Source organism: Leptonotus elevatus, chromosome 7 (assembly GCF_054856555.1).
Source record: "Leptonotus elevatus isolate MCC_2025b chromosome 7, RoL_Lele_1.0, whole genome shotgun sequence".
Lineage (NCBI taxonomy): Eukaryota > Metazoa > Chordata > Actinopteri > Syngnathiformes > Syngnathidae > Leptonotus > Leptonotus elevatus.
Window position 1 is genome coordinate 4,990,739 of NC_141245.1, and position 20,692 is coordinate 5,011,430.

General features: G+C 39.8%; 1 protein-coding gene across 5 annotated transcripts in view; it reads left to right on the forward strand.

Moving 5' to 3' along the window:
* The window catches only part of LOC147170439 (unconventional myosin-Ic-like), a 65,982-nt gene that overhangs the window by 10,988 nt on the left and 34,302 nt on the right, over window positions 1-20,692 (forward strand). The window contains exon 1 of one of the 5 annotated variants that reach the window (XM_086080180.1): window positions 16,372-16,390. The exons of 3 other annotated variants lie outside the window; for them this stretch is intronic. Coding sequence is in view for 1 of the 2 variants with exons in the window: in XM_086080177.1 (XP_085936303.1) it covers window positions 20,087-20,104 (18 nt within the window). In the remaining variant the exon portion in view is untranslated. Of the gene's footprint in view, window positions 1-16,371; window positions 16,391-19,885; window positions 20,105-20,692 lie in introns of those variants that run through there. One more of the 5 variants, XM_086080177.1, reaches the window with a different exon arrangement.

The following is a 20,692-nucleotide window of genomic DNA, read 5'->3' on the forward strand; positions in this document are numbered from 1 at the left end:
ATCCCCAAATCATCTTTCTAGTGATCAATCTGTTGTCTGTTACTGTGGCCGAGCTCTGAATGCTGCAGTAGTATTCTCCACAGTCTCCACTTTGCTGTAGCCGTCCATTTTCATGCTGCGATATCTCCTTATTTTGTTGTTTTATTTTTATTTTGTTATTTATTTTTTCTTTATTTCTATTTTATCTCCTTGTTGTGGCTAACGGGTACGTGACAAGGATTAAACAGAAGAACCTAATTGTTTTTCATTAGTGCTTTTTAGCATGCCCTTTTATTTTTTTACTCGTGTTTAATGTATGTTTTTTCTTTCGGTTTTCTGCTTACTCCATACAACTTCCTGCCTATGTCCCTCTTTTCTTCTAACATCCTTCTCTATTGTTGAGGCTGTTCCTTCTTTTGGCATAAGTGTCAGAAGAAGGCCCCGGAAAGCCAAAGCAACAGCAGAGCATGCGGCCAGAATCTTTTCATGACCGCTGAACTGCAGTCTGGCGCAATATGCTGATGTAATCAAGTTTTGTGTAACCTGAGAGATATTTCTCCTGAAGATGTTGTATAACGACTTAAGTAGTACTCATTTGGTGTGTGTTTTTTAGAGGATAATACTGTAAATTGTAAGAAAATAATCTTTCTATCCTATTGCTCAACGAACACGTAAACGGTTTACAATTGCTAATCTGATTAGATTCACGTGAGGTTGAAATCTTGTGAAATCTTGCGAAATTAAATTTCTAATAAAAGAAAAAAAAAGTTAACTTAAGACTTGCATTGGGGTCCTCGGTTTATGACTAAGTTCTGTTCCTATGGCAGTGGTCTTGTACCTATATCAGAATTTAACCACCGATGCATTGCTAACTACTCAAACACTGAGAACTAGGGAGTGCTTTTGGATCTTTTCCCCTGATAACAGAAGCGCAGATAGTACACTAAACCATGAATACGACCAATAAGTTAGAATGTAACAGCCGCCTACACGATGTATGCTTGTGGCATTTACACTAAATGATATGTTCCACTCCATATGGAAAGTTTGACCGCATGACCTCAAGTGCAGAACTACTCTTGCTTAGGCAAGTCTGTGAGCAGCAGCATGCAAAAAGGTTTAAGTGTTTGGATGATGTAGCAACATGACAATGCAGACAAGAGAAAGGGTCTCGTCCAGTGGGGGGGGGGGGGGGGGGGGAGAAAGACAAGTCAGACAAAAGATTAAATGTGCTTCAGTCAGTTGTGTGGGTGTGTGCGCGTGTGACAGTTTGTGTGTGTTTGATATTGTTTGTGTGTATGTAAGCTAGTGAGATTGGTAAGATTTAGCCTGTGGAGCATCGAGTCAATTCTTTCCCCACATCCTTAAACTAGCGCAATGGTGCAGTGAACCCTGCCCTGGTGGGAATAAATGATAGATTGATAAATGTATTGCAGCGCTAAGCTAACTGCTGTGGGTTTGGAAACCACCCTAGAAATGAGTCCAGATCTACACTAGCCTCATTGCCAAGTCTGTCTCTGTTTTTCTCTCTTTAAAGTTGGTTAAAGAGGCCACAACTTATGTTAAATTGGCTTGGTGCCATCTGGAATTAAATTTAAGATTTTTTTATATATATTTTTAAATCTTATTATAGAACTATTTCATTATTTAACAATTTGGCAATGGCAAAGTAACTAAAAACAAGATATTTTAAATAATTTACAGTCCAAGGCCCAACCTTTTAATCGACAGCCGATTATTGCCCTTCAAACATCAGCCAAAACACTGTCAATTGGGCCAAATGGCCGATTATATTCCCCTTAAAACTTTATAATCAGAACCCCCCCCCCCCCCCACCCCTCCAGAATGCACCATTTTGCTTGCGTAGCATTAGCAACTAGCAAGTGTGTAGCGTATGTTTTACTGGACGGTTATTCTGTTGTCTCTAAGTGTCCTTTAAGCTGTTTAATGACATCCCAGTTGGAGTTAACTGTAAAAATAAACACAACATTAAGAATTATATCCACTGTATATTTAAATTCAAAACATGCTTCATTTTAAAAACATCGCTAGCCTAGCACTAAAAGGAAAGGGAGGATTTTATGCATTATGCATTTTTTAAAATAATCGGCAGATTTTAATCGATGAGGGGTATTTTTTTCTGCCAAAAATCGGTATCGGCATCGTTCTAAAAAAATGCATATTGGTCGGGCCCTAATTTATAGATGCTGTACTATAAAAAAAAGATAGATCACAATATTGATATTTTGTCCCACCTTAATAATTTGATCCTCTCAACTGTGAGGCCGACTTGCTTACCTCATGCACCACCTGCCAGTGACTCATATTTATTTGAAATACGATTAACCTTATACTTTGGTCCGCTGCCCACACATGGAAGAAGGTAGGTGGTCTAAACAAAAAAAACAAAAAATCCCACTGATCTCATAATATGAACTGTATAACAGCTCAAAATAGATTTTCCACCTGTAAATGTAGCATTAAATAACAATTTATGCTGCCTATCCAAAGTGTCTGTGTTGTGATCAGCTCATCTGTGAGAATCCTTGTAATTATGACATGGTCATAACATGCTGATCTTTGCTACTCGTACCTGCAATTACTCTATGTATCTAGCCTCCCTTGCCTTCCCAGCCATGCTGTCAGTGCCATTGGTGTTGACACACCCAACCACCAACCTCTGCTATAAGACACCAAAACCTCAGTATGTTGATAGAACACAGAATAAAGTGTTTGTTTTGGTTGGAAGAAATGGTGGACTTTCCTACTCAAGCAGAAATCGTCAAACGTCACTCATTTTTAGGACATATTGAATTAAGAAAGATGGCATTTATTAGTGGGTAGATCTTTCTTTGTACATACTTTTAACTTAACATTTTTCACATTTGTGGACACTACTTATGTTTGTCCCACATGGCATACATCTACCGGTACTTCAAAAGATTTCTGTCCAACTACTTGATGATTGATTTTCTTTCTACTCATTTAGCAAAATGTGCTCTTTCCTTGTCAGTGTGCATATTGATTGTATCTTCAATCTTCTCTTTTCGTAAAATATCTTCTTAGCCTATTTTGGGACTGTGAAAGGTTTTGTAGATTTTGCGCCAGAATGCAGTGTGTTGCATACAGCAGCACTTTCCCTGTAGACACTGTTGCAAATTTAGCTTCACAGATAATGCCATGTGCTGTACAGGCACTGTGTGCTATGCGAATGACATCTTCCATGACATATGGGCACAGCAGATGTCATAGTAAAAGTAATTACAGCTACCCAGTGGCAACACTTATTTTGTCTGACGGGTAAAATTAAGCTATCTTCTGGAAGTTTTGTTTTTTTAAAAAGTGGAGGTCATATTTTATTATTTAGGGATGTGGTATCTATTAGCATGGAGGCCACTATTTGGGAACATGCATTACATCATGCAGCAGATTGCCAATTTAGCACAGTTTTATGCACACCTTACGGAGTTAATTTTTCACTTGCAATGACTAAAGTCAACTCAAACGACTGATTACTTTTGCAAGTACAATCCAATTAGCAATGGAAATAAGCTCTCGAGTTTTTCCACACACACAATGCTTTGTTAGCATGCTTGTCAATCATTCACTCAGGTGTTATGTGCTCACAGGTTAAAAGATGTAGTCGCACCATACACCCTTCACCCAGAAGGCGTTTTTTATTAAGCACTCGCTACAAAAAAAAAAAAAGAAGAAGTAAATTACAACAGAAAACATAGTTTATGTTATTTAGATCATTTTAGACACATGCCTTGTCCACCTAAAAGGCATTCATAGCCTTTGCTAAGGTGACGGGCAGGAAAACTGTGCCCTTATAAAGGCTGTAAGGGCCTCTTTTCTCACTGCGTTCTTTTTCGTTAACCTTTAACTGAGACCTTCCAGAGTCCTTTGATAATGTCAGAACAATTTGAACAGGTGTGGCCTTGGACGTGGCGAGAGAGATTGAGAAGACCAGGCGGGGTTGAACTAAACAAACAAACAAAACAAAAAGGAAACATGCCAATATAAAAACAAAAATTAATACAAGTACATTTGATGAACAAGATAAGCATCCTGGGAGAAACTAGACTTGGACGGTGCATGCGGGTCTTTGTGCTTATTGGTGTCAAAGGTGTGGGCATGTTTGTGTCCCAGAAAGTGGCCTAGGTTTGGGCCTATCAACTGGTCTCATCCTGTCACCCGCATTTCCTGAAGTCATTAAGTCACATGGTTGGGAATGGAGTCTCAATAATCGATTGGAACTGGGACCAGCATTTAACATCGTCTGCTGACACAAAGAAGTATCCCCCATAGACCACCCAGCAAAGAACAAGTCCACGCATGGCAGTGGCGGCTGCTGGTCATTCTGACCAAATCATTAAATGTATTTATTTACTTTAATTCAACTTCCCTATAACCTGCCGTGATGTGCAGCTTCTTAGCAGGTAGAGCTTCTAACGAGAGTACACGACTGTGCGACTGAGTTGGTTGGGGAAGGGAACCGCAGAGTGACGCCACACACAATGCTAGTCGTTTTTAACTAAGTCGCTGGTGATCGGTCTGTAAAGTCAGTTCAGAACAATGGAATAAAAAAACATGCGGCGGTGGAGTTTTTATATTTCAAGATCGGTGACTCACTTATTTCACTGTCAATCACAGAGGCATTTCATTGCTTCTGCTCTTTCTGGCTGTGTTGCGATGTTGCGTAGTGTAAAAACCTACCTAGTATATACCAGGGATGTCAAACTCATATTAGCTCAGGCGCCACATGGAGGAAAATATTTTACCAAGTGGGCCAGACCGGTAAAATCATGGTATATAACTTGAAAACAATTGGTGTCAGCTATACACAGATTTGCAGGCCAGCCCTAAATAGCGGGGCTCAACTGTAACTATATTGTTCAAAAAGCCGTCAGACGCTCGGACATCGATCACATGATTTATCAAGATGGAGTTCATGCGTCATTTAGCACAGTAGTTGTTATAGCTTTAACACTTTTATTGAAGCAGCATCTGGATGAAATCGAGTTCCAAGTACTTTAAAATAAGTTATTTCCTCGCAGACGAGCTCTTGGCAAGACGCCACCATTTTTACGTACGGAAACGCCGATGTTACGTTTCCGTCAAGACAGAGCATGCGCATACCGGGCGCAGCCTCGCCATTCCCATTGGAGTGTTTACATGACGCTCGTTCGGATTGACGAAAGGAATATACCAACCCTGTGATTCTGAATGAAATTCCATTCGGATTCAGCCTTTTCATTCCGATAGAGGTGTTTATATCGAGCGTTTTCATTCCATTTGGAGGTTCGGATTCATTCTAATTAGAATACATGGCTCCATGTAAACTCGGCTAATAACCGAATGAATGGATTGAAATCTATCATATTATGTCATGAGTAATGAGTATACAGGACACGTGCAAGGCACAGACACACTGCAAAGAAGAATATGTCTGTGTGTAAAAGCAGTTGGCTATTATCAGTGTAAATGTCAGCTGCTAATTGGTCTGTAGTTATCAAGGGTCCACTTAATATCATTTTTTTTATCATACCACAGCTGTGTTGCCGGTAGAAAAGCAGCTTTGTTTTTGCAGACAAACATCCCCATATATGGACTTCTTGGTATAAATAAGACCAAGATGGTGTTTGTCCTATAAGGGAGGGAGAAGAGGATGGAGCAGAATAATAGGCATATGATGAAGAAAGAGACTCCGAGGATGGGGTCAAGGAACAGGATGGTTGGAAGATGAGGCAAGGAACCGACTGGGTTGCACGAGTAGCAAAAGACTTGGTAAGGGGGATGGACAGGTTGAATGTTCCGTGTTTTGAGTTCCTTTTGAACAAGTTGCCACCTGCCCTATGACTGGATTAGCCTGTTTGTGTGTGTGTATTATTTTTCTCTCACTGTGCCTCTCTTACTTGGGAAGGGGTGGGTGGGAATTTGTAAATTTTCCAATATTACTTATAACTCAAAACATACAATTTGCTTACAACTAACCTATTCTGGGCTTTAGCCAAGTCTAAACCAAAGCAAGAATAAATACTTTTTTTTTTTAATCCCAGAACCCCAACTCAATATTTAGTTGCACAACCTTTTGAGATTCCTGTAACTCTCAAGGAGACTTAATTGTGCACCTCTTAATAGGTATTTTGGCCCACTCCTTATGAACAAACTTCTCAGGTCTGACTTGTGTCTTCTCCTGGTTGAATGTTGTCGTCAGATGTTCAATAGTCCAATGTCTTGCATATTTTCAGCTGTGTTTTGGGCCATCATCCTGTTGGGGAGGACCTGGATGTGAACATGACACTGGGAAGAACATTTCAGAATGTCTTCAGATAGTCTTGAGAATTCATTGTGCCTTGCATGGATTCAGGACACACGAGTCGGCTTTGCATGCAAACTTTTTTAAATGTATCATTCTATTAGGGCATGGGAATAATTCAATGTCAGTATGTATTATAGATGTGATCAATATCGAAATTACCAATCTTCTCTAATCACCTTTATTAACTCTTTGACTGCCAGACGTTTTAAGCATTTTGACTGATCTTTCAAGGTCCACAGAAAATGTTCTGTTTGGACTATGGAAACACACATACTACCAAATTAAAGATTGGACTTTCATCTTTCATCAGAAAAAAGAAGTTTGTTTCTACCTTATTCCGTTCTTTAGTAATCAACAATAGAAAATGGTTAGTTTCACCCGATTTCGCTTGTTTTGGACTCAAATACGGAGAAATCAAGCTTTTAGTGAAACGATATTATTTCATGCATTCTAGTGAATTTTACACTTCTTTTTGTCCATGAATGATGCCACAAACACCTAAATAGTGCTTTACTTCTATAAAACACTACCACCAAGAATGAAAAAGTGTTTTTTGATAGCAAAATACGTTTATTTACATTCAACAGTGTAACAATTTGACAACAATTTGGCAAACTATTTACAAATGTGTGCAACTGTGGTGCTATTTACAAATATGTGGATGTTTCAACGACAGTTTTTCTTTTTGTGTAACACTCTCCTGCGTGCAAGGAGACGCAACAGCATTTGCACAACAGATTGCCTCTTCGCGTGCTCCACTTTCTTGCAGGCCGTTTTTTCCGGGGAATAGCAAGTATATACTGCAGTGTGTGTTGCCATCAAGTCTAATATCAGGATCATGCTACGGTTACGTTATGGTGGTGTTACGTCTGGCTTCCTCATGTCCTTCAGTTGCTATACCGAGTTGTAAGAGATGTTCTGATCCATTTTATACACTCCATTCATGGTGGCATCGTAGTCCAGAAACAGTGTCTTCTCCGTGATCAGACTGTACCCGCTCCTCCGATGAATATGCATTGGACTCGGGGTACTCTTCATTGTCCGACAAAATGTCCGCATGTGCAGCTCCGGCGTTAGCAGCGCTAGCCGGTGATGCTTTATGACGTGAGAATAAAGGCCGCGTCCAACTGTGGCGTCCAACTGTGGCGTCAACCTCGGGATTCACCATCATCATCATCATCATCATCAATGCATTGGTCGAAGCTTTTCGACAACTCTCGAATGTCCGATTGTGTAGAAGTACCCGGTCGGTTATTGTGCGCGTTTTCCGGCGTTAGCAGCGCTAGCCGCGCTTAGCCGGTGAGGCTTACTACGTGATCATAACGGTCGCGTCAAGGCTTCCAACTTTGGCGTTAATGTTACTGTTACATAAATAAGTGATTTGAAGATACTGAGGCATTTTTTGTGGACGCAATTTGGAACCTTGGCTGATTAGCTACTAGAAATAGTCCGACAGTATTTTTGACAGCTAAAAAGCGTCAATAGCCGGCAGAGCCATGGTGACCCAATTAGTTATCGTGTCATGTAAAGTGGTAGCAGCAGCATATTTTTTCTTTAGTTATAACTTGGGTTTAGTTACATTTTACATTTTATGTTCCAACTTCCAACATGATGATGATGATGCCAAGCAAACATTTCAATGAACAGAATGAATTTGCCTGAATGAAAATTCAGTTTCAGTTTTCGAATAGCCAAGCAAGAGGAAAAAAGACTTGAGGCAGAGTTATGGATTGACACAACCAACAGACTCTCATCCAAACAGACATCTCTGTAAGATTCAAAACACTCAATTTAGCCTAGAGATATGTTTTACTGTGTTGTTGGAGGAAATGCCATGCATGACCAAACTGCTGCCCCAGTGGAAAAGTGAGTGTATGAAAGTGTCGTCCAGTCTCCCTTAATTTCATTTAAGGCGTAGTTTTGTCTACGGTCTGACTGACAGAAAGACACACGCGCGCACTGTAATCTATTTTGCAACATGTAGGAGGGAGGCATATTAAACAGGACCAGCTTGACTTGGGGTAATCCCCTTGTGTAAATATATATTTGTGCCAGAGTTGTCATAATTGGTTGTCAGAAGTCACAACATAGACACACACACTCAGCCTCTTTTGATATTCAAATTCCTCCTTGTCTGACCGCTTTCACAATTAGTCTCTCATTTCCTGCCTTGCATTCTCTTTCTTTCTTCTTTACTCACCATTTTTGTCTTGCTTTCCTCACTCATATTTGCAGCCCGCATGGTTTGCATTCTTTTACTCTGACATCACTACCGCACAACACCGCACTGCCATCTACGACATGAATTTTTTCGACTACTTTTCTGGGTTCTTTCTTTTTTAGTCCTTGCATGCCACCACTCCTTTTTTTGAAAATTGTATTTAAGACATGTCTTATAATTGCAATGATTGAGTGATATTTAGCAAACAAACTAATTTAATTATTATGCTGTCAAAAAAGTAAAAGATGAAAAGTTGGTGATTATTGATGGTGGAGGAGACTGAGACAGGAATGCTATGAGAGAGATGAAAAAGGAATGACTGGCTAATGTCGACATTTAGTTGGCTTGAGTGTGTTTTGTTATTGTTGGAAGTAGGTGCACTTGAGATATTCGTACATTTTCATTTGCAGTCATGGGGTTAATCCTGGAGTCTCCTCTCACAGGCTCACATATCTCACTTTTGACAGTTTTACAAAAATGAGATGAAAAGGCAAATCTTTTTTGCAATATTATCTTTGAGTTTATGATTCAAAGAATGTTATTGTCACACCAACACACATTTCCACATGGTATGGCACAAAATATGATACCTCAGGTCTTAGGTTAGCTCACTAAGTCCTAAAACGTATTCAAATAAAGAAAGAACAACAAAATAAAATAAAAAATAATAAATGACTAGTGAGATGCTCATTTAAAATTTTAACATGTGCAACAATGTATATGTGTGGATGTGTTTGAGCGGGTAAAAAGACAAGAGCAGAAACAACCAGAGCAAGGATATTATGACTTTCCACACAGCTAGCATGTTTCATCAGGCACTTGCTCTGTAGACAATGACTTCCAACAACAACAATAAACCACGTTCCCTGATACTAGGTGTGTCGTCTTAACATTGCTCAGCTGTACAGCCATATTGTTTTTGGTTGATGGCCAGATTCTGTCCACTGGGACAGGGGCTTTATTGAGGCGCAAAGTGATTATTAAGCATAATGTAATGGAGACGGGTGGGGTCGTTATGTGCTTGTTTTTTCTTAACACAGAGCATATCAGTATTTTAATTTAAGTTAATAAAAATAAAAAATAAATCCTGATTTTTGTCTTGAAACTTTTTCGCTGTCGTGTTTCTGTGTCTTTCTTACGACGCCATATCAGGGCCACGTATAAATGTATATTTTTTTAGAAGTTGCAAATTTACGACTTTATAAAGTGGTAAATTTGCGAGAAAAAACTCGGAAATTTGCGACTTTAAAAAGTGGCAGATTTGCGAGAAAAAACTTGCGAGAAATACACGTAGCGTACCACTCGGATGTTTGTGCCAATACTTTTTGGTCGGGTTTTCAAATGAGATATTAATGGCTTTAACCATATCATGTTAACTCTTTGACTGCCAGACATTTTCAGAAAAGGGATGCCGCCAGTGCCAGCCGATTTAAGCATTTTGACTGATTTTCAAGGTCCACAGAAAATGTTCTGTTTGGACTATGGAAACACACGTACTACCAAATGAAAGATTGGACTTTCATCTTTCATCAGAAAAAAAGAGTTTGTTTCTACCTTATTCCGTTCTTTAGTAATCAACAATAGAAAATGGTTAGTTTGACCCAATTTCGCCTGTGTTGGACCAAAATACGGAGAAATCAAGCTTTTAGTGAAACGATATTATTTCATGCATTCTAGTGAATTTGACACTTCTTTTTGTCCATGAATGATGCCACAAACACCTAAATAGTGCTTTACTTCTATAAAACACTACCACCAAGAATGAAAAAGTGTTTTTTGATAGCAAAATACGTTTATTTACATTCAACAGTGTAACAATTTGACAACAATTTGGCAAACTATTTACAAATGTGTGCAACTGTGGTGCTATTTACAAATATGTGGATGTTTCAACGACAGTTTTTCTTTTTGTAACACTCTCCTGCGTGCAAGGAGACGCAACAGCATTTGCACAAGATTGCCTCTTCGCGTGCGCCACTTTCTTGCCGGCCGTTTTTTTCCGGGGAATAGCAAGTATATACTGCAGTGTGTCATCAAGTCTAATATCAGGATCATGCTACGGTTACGTTACGGTGGTGTTACGTCTCGCTTCCCCGTGTCCTTCAGTTGCTATACCGGGTTGGTAGGAGATGTTCTGATCCATTTTATCCACTCCATTCATGGTGGCATCGTAGTCCAGAAACAGTGTCTTCTCCGTGATCAGACTGTACCCGCTCCTCCGATGAATATGCATTGGACTCGGGGTACTCTTCATTGTCCGATCGAATGTCCGCTTGTGCAGCTCCGCGTTTTCCGGCCTTAGCAGCGCTAGCCGCGCTAGCCGCGCTTTGCCGGTGGGGCTTACTACGTGTTCATAACAGTCACGTTGGCGTAGAGCTCGGAGTCATCTTCATCATCATCATCAATCTGCATTGGTCGATGCCAACTCTCCATCGCCCGATCGAATGTCCGATTGTGTAGAAGTACCCGGCCGGCTATTGTGCGCGTTTTCCGGCCTTAGCAGCGCTAGCCGCGCTAGCCGCGCTTAGCCGTGAGGCTTACTACGTGTTCATAACAGTCACGCCAAAGCTTCCAACTTTGGCGTAGAGCTCGTTGTCATCATCATCGTTGACATCAATGCGCTTTTTAGTATTGATTGATGCTTTCCGTCTTTGAAAAAAATGCTCAAGCTGAGCTGCTTGTAACCGGTTGCTTGGTCAAGCCATTGTGGCTTGGATCAGCCATTGTCTCCTCAACACTCTAGCTCCGCCTCACGTCTTCTACTGACGCCCACGGTGGGCGGCCCATCCAACCTTGTGCAAAGAGAGTCATCGCTGCCCTCTAGGGGCCAAAACGAGTCTTTGACTAATCAGATCAGCCTGATACTTTCAGCACAGCTGCCCAAGGCTTTCCTGCACCCGTTTTTGAAAAAAAAAAAAAAAAACATAGGGGACGTCTTTTAACGTCCTCGGCGCCCTTCCCTAGGTTTATGCTAAACGTTTTATAACGTTTATGGCAGTCAAAGAGTTAAGCACTTTGAAACGTTGGGTACTGCCAGCGACAAAGACTCCTCGCTTTGCGAAGGTCCACACCCTGAGGCTCAAGCATTTAAGTTAATTTGTTAAAATAAATATTTACTTGTACATTTATGTTTCCAGAATTATTATTTACACATTCATACATTTTTTTTTTTTTTGTACAAGTATCCAAGTTGATGTGTCAAATCTGCTGCTCTTAGTCATTTACTTGCATTTACCTAAATGCTAGCTTCTGATTGGTTAGTGTTTAGTCAGCTGATAGGGGATCAGGAAGTGTTGTCGCTCTAGTTGCTGTGAATGACGAGTAAAGTTTAAAGAAGAATCCATCCTGCCTTTTGTTTTCATTTTATAAAGTGTCCCATTAACCACCAACGAATCCTCACTTTAGACCATAGCTATGCTACGTGTATTTCTCTTAAGTTTCTGAGTTTTTTTTTCTTGCAAATTTGCCACTTTATAAAGTCGCCAATTTATGAGTTTTTTCTCTCAGAATATTGCCCCCAGCCTATAAATACGTGGCCCTAATATGCCGTCGTACTTTCTATCTCCATATCAAGTGTCTTTGTGGCACTAAAATTATCCATCCATCTTTTATTCCACAATTCTTGTTCATTCTTGTTGGGCGTGTTGCCAAATCAATCTGACATAAAGTCAAACACACGACAACCTGCCTGGATTGCCAGTCATATAAGGCACAAACGTTCACGCTCAGTACTGTCACTAAGTAAGAACTTAACCTGCTTGGAAGTCAGGTGAATGAACCACGACACTGTAAGTGACTTTGATTTTATTGTATTTATAGTGCAAACCAAAAATGTAGTGATGCAATGATTTAAAAAAAAAAGGTCTTGTGATGATTTTAATTGGAGACAACAAGTTTGGTGGTTAACAGATGGTGCCATGCGGTACCACAAACAAATGTCTAGTTTTATTCGGTCTAGTTGTTATACTTCTTGTGCATGGCTATTCAGTTGTTTGGTACAGTTTTCTCTGCATGGACTATAAGGAAGCTCCAGATGCCACCATCTTGCATGATACATTATGTATCCAAGATGTCTCAAATTGTGTGTCCTCAGGCTCTCTATTGCCGTCATGTATACAAATGCATAAAGACTTTTGGTGTTCAAAATCATGTTGCTTCGTCTGCACCTCATTGGTGATGCTGGTGAAGCCTGGCATATTGGCGTGGCATGATGCTACATTAAGGAGATTAAGATGCATTCCCAAGCCTTACTTTCTTGGTCATATGGCCAATGGAAAGTTAATGTTTATATTCAAGATTACTCTAAACAAATTGCCAGAGGAAGTGAGACAGGAAAGAAGAATAAAAGAAGTGGTGAGCAGAAGAGAGAGAGAGAGCGAGAGAGCGCAGCAGGAGAAAGTTCCCACTTCAGATTTTCCCACAGAGTCAAGGTCACGTGTGCTTCACTCAAAATGATCAGTGGGATTTTAGGTTTTTCCTGTCCTCAGTCTAAATATAATATTTAATTCCATGTTTTCTTTTAGAGCAATGTGAGGGCGGCAAATAGTGAGACAATGGGCCTTTTGTACAAAATGACTTGATGTCATTTCCGTAAGGGATGAAGTGGCTTACCCTCTTCCAGTTTGGCAAATTACCACAGCCACACGTGTATACGTGTAATACGTCTTGAGTAAACAGCCAAGTATGAGCCTTTTAAAAGAGGTGTTTTTTTTGTTTGTTTTTAGGGATAGCGAGAGATACCCGGCCTTATTATTGTAAGGTAACGGTACTTGCGACGGCTAGATATCGGCCACCCTGTGTCTGTTTTGATCATATATTTTGGCCGAATTATTGGTACCCATTTTTTGTTTAAAAAAATGTTATGTTTTTTTTGATGAGGATAATGAAACTAGCTTTGATCAATTTGTTTAGAAGAAATCGGTATATAACTTACTATTCTGCAAACGCCTCTGTTTCCTTTGCAATAAGGACACGCACTCCTTTCCTCCCCCCATGTCTTGGTGGGAGTCAGCAGAAGAAACAAGAGACAATTTAGATAACACAGCTGGTATATGATCAGCTCGATCCTGTTGATTGGAATCAGCTTGCGTTGGAAGAGGGAAACCTCCAAAACCTGCAGGACTTCGGCCCTCCGCTGATAAAGAGTCTTCTAAGAATGCTCAAAGCGAAAAAGGCTCCAGTCAGCGAACCGGAAGTGCGCTTAGAACACACTCATTATGTAGTGCTTTTTGGTCATCTGAGAAAAACCCTGCATTCCGGCTGGGAGGACTCACACTGCATATTGTTATTGGCCAGCCACTGTTATGTGGAGTCAGGACGCATAAAGCGCCAGCCCAGAGAAGATCTTGAGTCGCGTGCAGGGCCGCAAAAGCTTTAGTGTAGCTAAATGTCTGAAAACTACGACCAATCATTACTAAAATTCATATGCACATCCCTTCTCATGTCCACGTAAAAGGTCTCATATTATTCAACTTTTCCACATACTAAAATAATTTTCTAATGTATAAAAGACATGTCTGTGACCTGCATTAGTTAAAATTGACTGTGGATCTAATATTTTTGCTGTCCCTAAATCAGCATCAGTGTCACTTTTATGTAAATAGCTGCACCAGGCCACGTCTAGGCCATACTCTTCTCTTTCGAAGGGACTGGGATTTCGGCTCTGGTAGCCATGTGCTAATGTTGTGAATGAAAACGACTTGGCGGCCATGGCGAGCAGAAGCAGTGTGGTACAACCGTACCAATTTGAGCCAGACAGACATGTCTTTTACACATTTGAGAACTACTTTATTATGTGGAAAAGTGGCATAACATTTTACCGTAAGAAAAATTTGCATAACGTTACTACAGAGACTATGTTGTAGCGTTAGTTTACGATTGTTTTGGCAGTGGTTATTTTGCTGTAACTGGCAACTCTCCTGCGGGCGTTATTTTGCTGTGAATGTCTCCGATTTGCCGTGAATGCTTGTAGACATTTACAAACGGTTATGAATAACACAAATGCGCACATTTAGGCTACTGCGCGGTCGCAACGTGCAATCCGTCTCGTCAAGACCACTTAACTTTAAATCAGTTAATCAGGGGTGTGAATTTTCGTGCTGACATCGTTTTTACATACAGACTTATTACGCAAGTGCCAATGTTCAGCCCATCGGTCCCTTCAAGGCTGGTTTGACTCGTTGAAAGCTATAAAAGTGATAAAATGGATGTAATGAAACAATATTTGTATTGTCCCTATGGTGACTCAAAATTTATCATGCCTCTCAAAGTCCACCATTTATTATTTCAAAGCTGTTAAGAGATCTACCCAAGTACATATGGGAGGAGACAGAAACATGATTTACATGGGGCCATAAAATGCAGTCGGGATGTGATTATTTTACGATACATCATCTCCACGTGTGCTTTTGATTGATAGGCAAGAACATAATTTAAAAAAAATTGCAATAGATATTGTCGCTGTGGCTTAAATCTGAATCACTAAATATTACAACATGCTATTTTTGAAAAATCTAAACAAATTTGCTGTTTATCTGCACTGGTGTGATATATGCTTTAAATCATGACATGGGCATCCCAAACAAAAAAGGGACAAGTGATGCACTTTATTTAAATGAGCTCAGGAAGGACAAAGATGATATACAGTACGACACTCATGTGACTGCACGTCTGGGGTCTATCCTGTACATTGGAACAACATCCAGAGCAAATGTAAGGGCGTGGTCAGATTTTATTAGAGCTGTCAAAATTAATCAATTAATCGACAAGTAATCGATTATTTAATTATCACCAACTATTTTAATAATCAAGTAATCGTTTGGAGAGATTTATTTTTATTAAAAATCTCTCATTTCAGCTTATCAACAGTAAATCATGAAAGAAGAGTGATTATCTTCTGTGTTTAATCAAAATAAGACATTTGCAAACATCTGTTTTTACTTTGGAAAAAATGACAGAACCGATAACATAGTGGAACATGGACCCCCCCCCCACCCCATTTTTTGTGTGTTGTTTTGGGGGGGGGGGATCACTATACATTATACGCTATTCGAAGTATGAAATAAACCAATCACTGGTCAATAAACAGTAATCAGGGACAAAATGCTTTTGTAATACACTAATGCAAAATTTAAATGAATGAAATTCTAAAAATATTTTGATAGTGACAGCATTAGATGTTCTATCACATTATCCTCAATTACTACTTTATCAGGGTAAATTTATGTGAGAGTAGATTTTGGTGACTAGCTATAACCTGCATTAAGATATGTAGTATAATTTAGTGAAACTTTTACCAAATTTTTATTCTTGCAAGGCTTTCTTATACCATGAGAAGTATTTTTAAAATGGTGTATAAATAGATTACTTTTTTTTCTTACTACTTACGTCCATACAGTGTCATAGCTCCTGCTCACTCAAAAACTTATCCTATCATTGCGACATTTGCAGTACAAAGTCACTAATGAAGTCAGGCTCCAGAAAGTGGAGAAGGAAGAGTTAAACACTCTCACAGCTGAGCAAAATATTGGTGGTCAAGCTCCTCCTCCTTCCAACTCAGCACAAATATATACACTCAATTTTAGTCTGTAGAACACTCACACAAACACAGACACCACACTTTGCTTCCAGTTAACGTGCTGAAAATTGATGTTGGCCACAGCCAGTAGCAAATGTGAATGTTTTGGGTTAACAAGATGTATTGTACAGCTGGGAATCACCTATCTCGACTTGTATCTTTGCCTGTTCCCTGCTGTCTGTCCACAGTGTGTGAGAGCAAGCGTGAGTCTGGAATACATTACTCCAATTCCTGCCGCGGAGTCTCTGATTATACTGGGATTGGGGGAGAGAGAGAGAGAAAAGTTGAGGTGTGCACATTTCAATATCTCACTCTGAGGTAGTCGAGCCGCGTTTAAAGTTTGTTTTCCTTTACTCCTCCTGGGCACAGAAAAATGTCAAATTCAGGCATCAGCAAACCCTTTCAGGTCTTCTTTCAGCTTGATTTAGCCAGTCAGCCACAAGAGGGCAGTGTGGAAAGCAAAGTGTCGTTCATTTTAAGTTTCTGTGTGCGTGTGTGTGTGTGCGTGTGTGCGTGCGTGTGCGTGTGTGTGCGTGTGCGTGTGTGTGTGTGTGTGTATTGCTCTATGATTAAATGTGAATGTTATAACTGCAGTACTAGTAGTATTTGTCTATATTTCTAATTTAGTGAACAGGTTTGGGTTAAATATGATTAAATTTGGACCATTTTTCTGTTGAAACATGGCTTTTGCTTTTCTGGACGATCCTTATTTTCTCTGTCTCTGTCTCTGTCTCTCTCACACACACACACACACACACACACCCACACACACACACACACCCACCCCCCCCCCCCCCCCCACACACACACACACACACACACTCTGAACTTTTTCCAAGTACCACTTTCCACGCCCACTTCCATACATATCATTACCAGGTGTCTGATACTGCTCAGTGGCACAGTTGGTAAAGTGCATTGTCCAGTAACCAGAAGGTCATAATTTCTCTCTCAATGTACTTCATCAGCATGCCACATGCATTCAAATCTTAGCATTCAACTTTCAGCATCCCCACGCAATTTCTCCAGAAATTGCACTTAGTCTAGTTATCACTGCATTTGTCTTACCACATTAGGAACCTAAACTAAAGACAGGTGAGATTTTAGCTTGATACAGCATTAACCAGTACTGCACTGGTTGAATTATATTTATAGGCCTATTCTCTTAGATCCCTAGGAAGGAGAGTCATCCTAATGAGGCCTATAAAATGTGTCTTTCCTGTTGCCACTTGACAGACCTTTGAATCTGCCGCTTTCAGCAGTTTTCAACAATGAATTGTCTTCGTAATGCATCGTTAAAATCAGGGCTCCAGACTGCCTCTGAATGATCACATTTTTATATTTGGTCCTAAAAGTCGAGACAGTGTGAGTGAATTTTGCAACCAGTCACGCGTTATGCAGCCTGTAATTAAGCCATTTTAATTTTGTTGTTGTTGTTGTTGTTGTTGCTGATGAGCTGGTTTTCTACTGTTAAAACTGACGACATGGCAGCGACCAGACAAGAGCTAGTTTAACAGAAATATATTTTTGTCAGTTATTCGGAATCGGTTCAGGTTTGCAACGTTCACAATGAGCAACAAACAGTCTGCCGCAAAGTATGTTTAAGGCTGTTGAAACCAAAGCGGGTAGCATTTACACACTGCAGCAAATGTTCTGTTCACAACATAGGAGCGAAAACTCCTGCTAAGAAATGGACATGATCAGAATAATTTCAAGAAAAGAAGCCCATTAATAAGGGAGTTGATGGCTCTAGCCTCAATATTGTCAAAGTTGCCCGGTGATGCACATTGACTGGCATTCTGTTGAATGTACTCAGAAGTACACTACTTTGTCAAGTGTCTCACATTTTGCGCGATTACTCACAATAAAAGATCATAGCTCACAAGCTTAAACGTTGCATCATCAATAGCTCCTTAGGTGCCCCATCACAAAGGCTTTTCAGTGCAGGGGTGACATTGTGACAAGGCATGCGATGCAAAGGAATAGGAATAGACCGATTACTGGCACCAATATTCAGCATTATACAAATATCGGCATCGGCTATTTTGAAGAATCATAAGGCCGATAATAGATCAATATAAAAAAATTGTTAACTTCAGGGAACTATTTATTTACATTTTCAGTTATAAAAGATGCTGTTTACCTTGAAATGAAAACTAAGATAAGTGAAAATTAAGATATTTCATCATTTTGCAAAACCTTATTTACTGTAGAAAGTGTGCTATGTACTTGTTTAAGATTTTATTTCACTTTTCAAGACATGCTACTGTCCCTGAGATACCTGAAGTTTTTGTTAGATTTTTAAAACAGAGATGTCTATTGACTAAGATTTATTTAGCTTTTTAAACTCCGATATCTTTTAAATCCTAAAAGTTGTTCAAAAAACAAAAACAACAAATTTAAGAGTTGGATTTTTGGGGGCAAAAATCTGGATTGGCAGTTCAGACTTTTTAAAAGATCGGAGATCGGTGATCGGCCAGAAAATTGTGATTGGTGCACCCCTAGTCTCTTCTTTCATCAGGAAAAAAAAGTACATTTCCTTCTGTTTCTGTTTTGCAGCAATCTGCATTAGAATATAGATACGTTTCATCATTATTTACAAATCTGTTTAAAACTGTGGGGAAAACTGCTTTTTGCAACATGGCCCTGGTTGCTCTCTTATGCTCTGTTGCCATCTGCTCTGCGTTTTTTTTGTAATAACTACCATTGCTTCAACCGTTCTCTTCAGTTCAAAGGTTGCATCAAAGCCTTCTGTATGCGCTAGCATTAAAAAAAAACATTTAAAAAACGTATAAATCCGTACGGGACACTGGTAGTATTTAAAATAGAACATATTTATACGTTTTTGGGAGCAAATTAGTAAAACAAAAGTTAGTCTGGAGTCCTGATGATATACTCCATGTAATGCATTTGCTGTTTAGCTTTAAATGCGTTATTGTACATTTATGTACAAATTAAAATGGTTACCGGATGTCTTACTAACATGACTATGTAATTCTACCCCAAGAATCAAGTCTAACAGCACACTTGACTCCTTATTTTTTTGTCTCGTGCAATGACTGTGACTGTTATATTGCCCCGGCATACTGCTGGTCCAATGGAAAGTACTGATTATGTTACCAGACAGTTAGGGGCGGAGCTAGTAGACTGCACATTTAGCAGTGCCCTGAGTCTAAAAAAGTGTGACATGCAAACTGAGAAATGTACACTAGCCCCCACAAAGAGTGATTAAATTGCATTTTACTTCATGGAGTCAGCACTTCATGGCCAAGCTGTTGAATGACACTTGTCAATTTTTGCGTGGAGCCATATACTGTATATTGCACATCATCATCATCAAACACAAATACCCCTCGCTGCCACCCCAGTGTGTGTGCGTTGGCCAAACTACTGTAGTGAACCCTTGTCATCCTCCATGTTCTCAAAAACACATGCTCATTGGCTGTAAAATGTCAGTTGTTATTAGTGTTAACAAGCAGATGCTTTACATGCTGGGGCCTTTGATGTGCCTGTGTGTGTGTGTTTAGGCAAATTCCATTCCCTTTAATCTTATGCTAATAATCTTGGGATGTGCTTCTTACAAGATGATAGCGAACGAAGAGAGTAATAGTTGAAGGAACGATGGAAAGTTTCCCATCCTGGTGTATGATGGCCAAGTTGAGGGGGAGAGGAAAGGGTGACCGGGGTGGGGGACGATTAAGCAAACTGCGGGAAGGGAGTGGAGTGGCGTTATATGTCACCCAACACAGCGACTATTTCCTCTGGAGGGAGGGAGGTAGGGAAAGGAAAATGGGTGAATAAGCGAGCAGCGAGACGGCGTGTATCAGAAGCAGTAAGAGGAGAAGCAATGGCAGCTGGTTCTCAGGACGAAGGGGAGCACTTCTAAAAACAAACTGCGCTGAATAGTGCTGAACTCGGATTTACAGCTGGACTGCCAGATTAGAGGAGCCTGGAACGTCGTCCGGATCACTCAATAGCAGGAACAATGAAGTACAGAACTTTGGTAAGGTTTCTGTTGAGCAAAATATGTGAGTCTGTCTTTTTAAAGGGTCAGTTTGTGAATTTTTGTGACATGGAATTTTATTTTTAAAAGCACTGAAGGTAAGTCACTCTCTTTTAATATAATTGCCTAAGTCATTTTTTTTTTTGCACTTTTTTTTTTGCACTTTTTTTTTGTGCCTAAATCAGCTCATGACATAAATAATACAAAAAAATGACTTAGGTAATTATTTTAAGAAGGCATGTAGAGTATCTGTATATATAAATTGGTCAGACTTGGAGGATGGAGTTCATTATGTAAAAGAGGAAACTGATGGCTTTATTAGTGAGGATCACTTTCAATTGTGTTGTACACTAATTACATAACGCCCTTGGCAGAGTGCTCTTGAACTTGTGTGTCAGGTGAGATAGAGGTTAAAAAGACACCTTGTTTATACTATGGTGATGCACAGTTGCTCACATCTCCATCTCTTTCTCTTAACTTCTCTTACATTAATCTTATTCTTACTCTCTGTGTGTCACGTTCATGTGTTTTTTGCTTTGTTGATGTTGTGCATGCATTTGTTGTGCTTGATGAGAAGGCGTGTTTTCA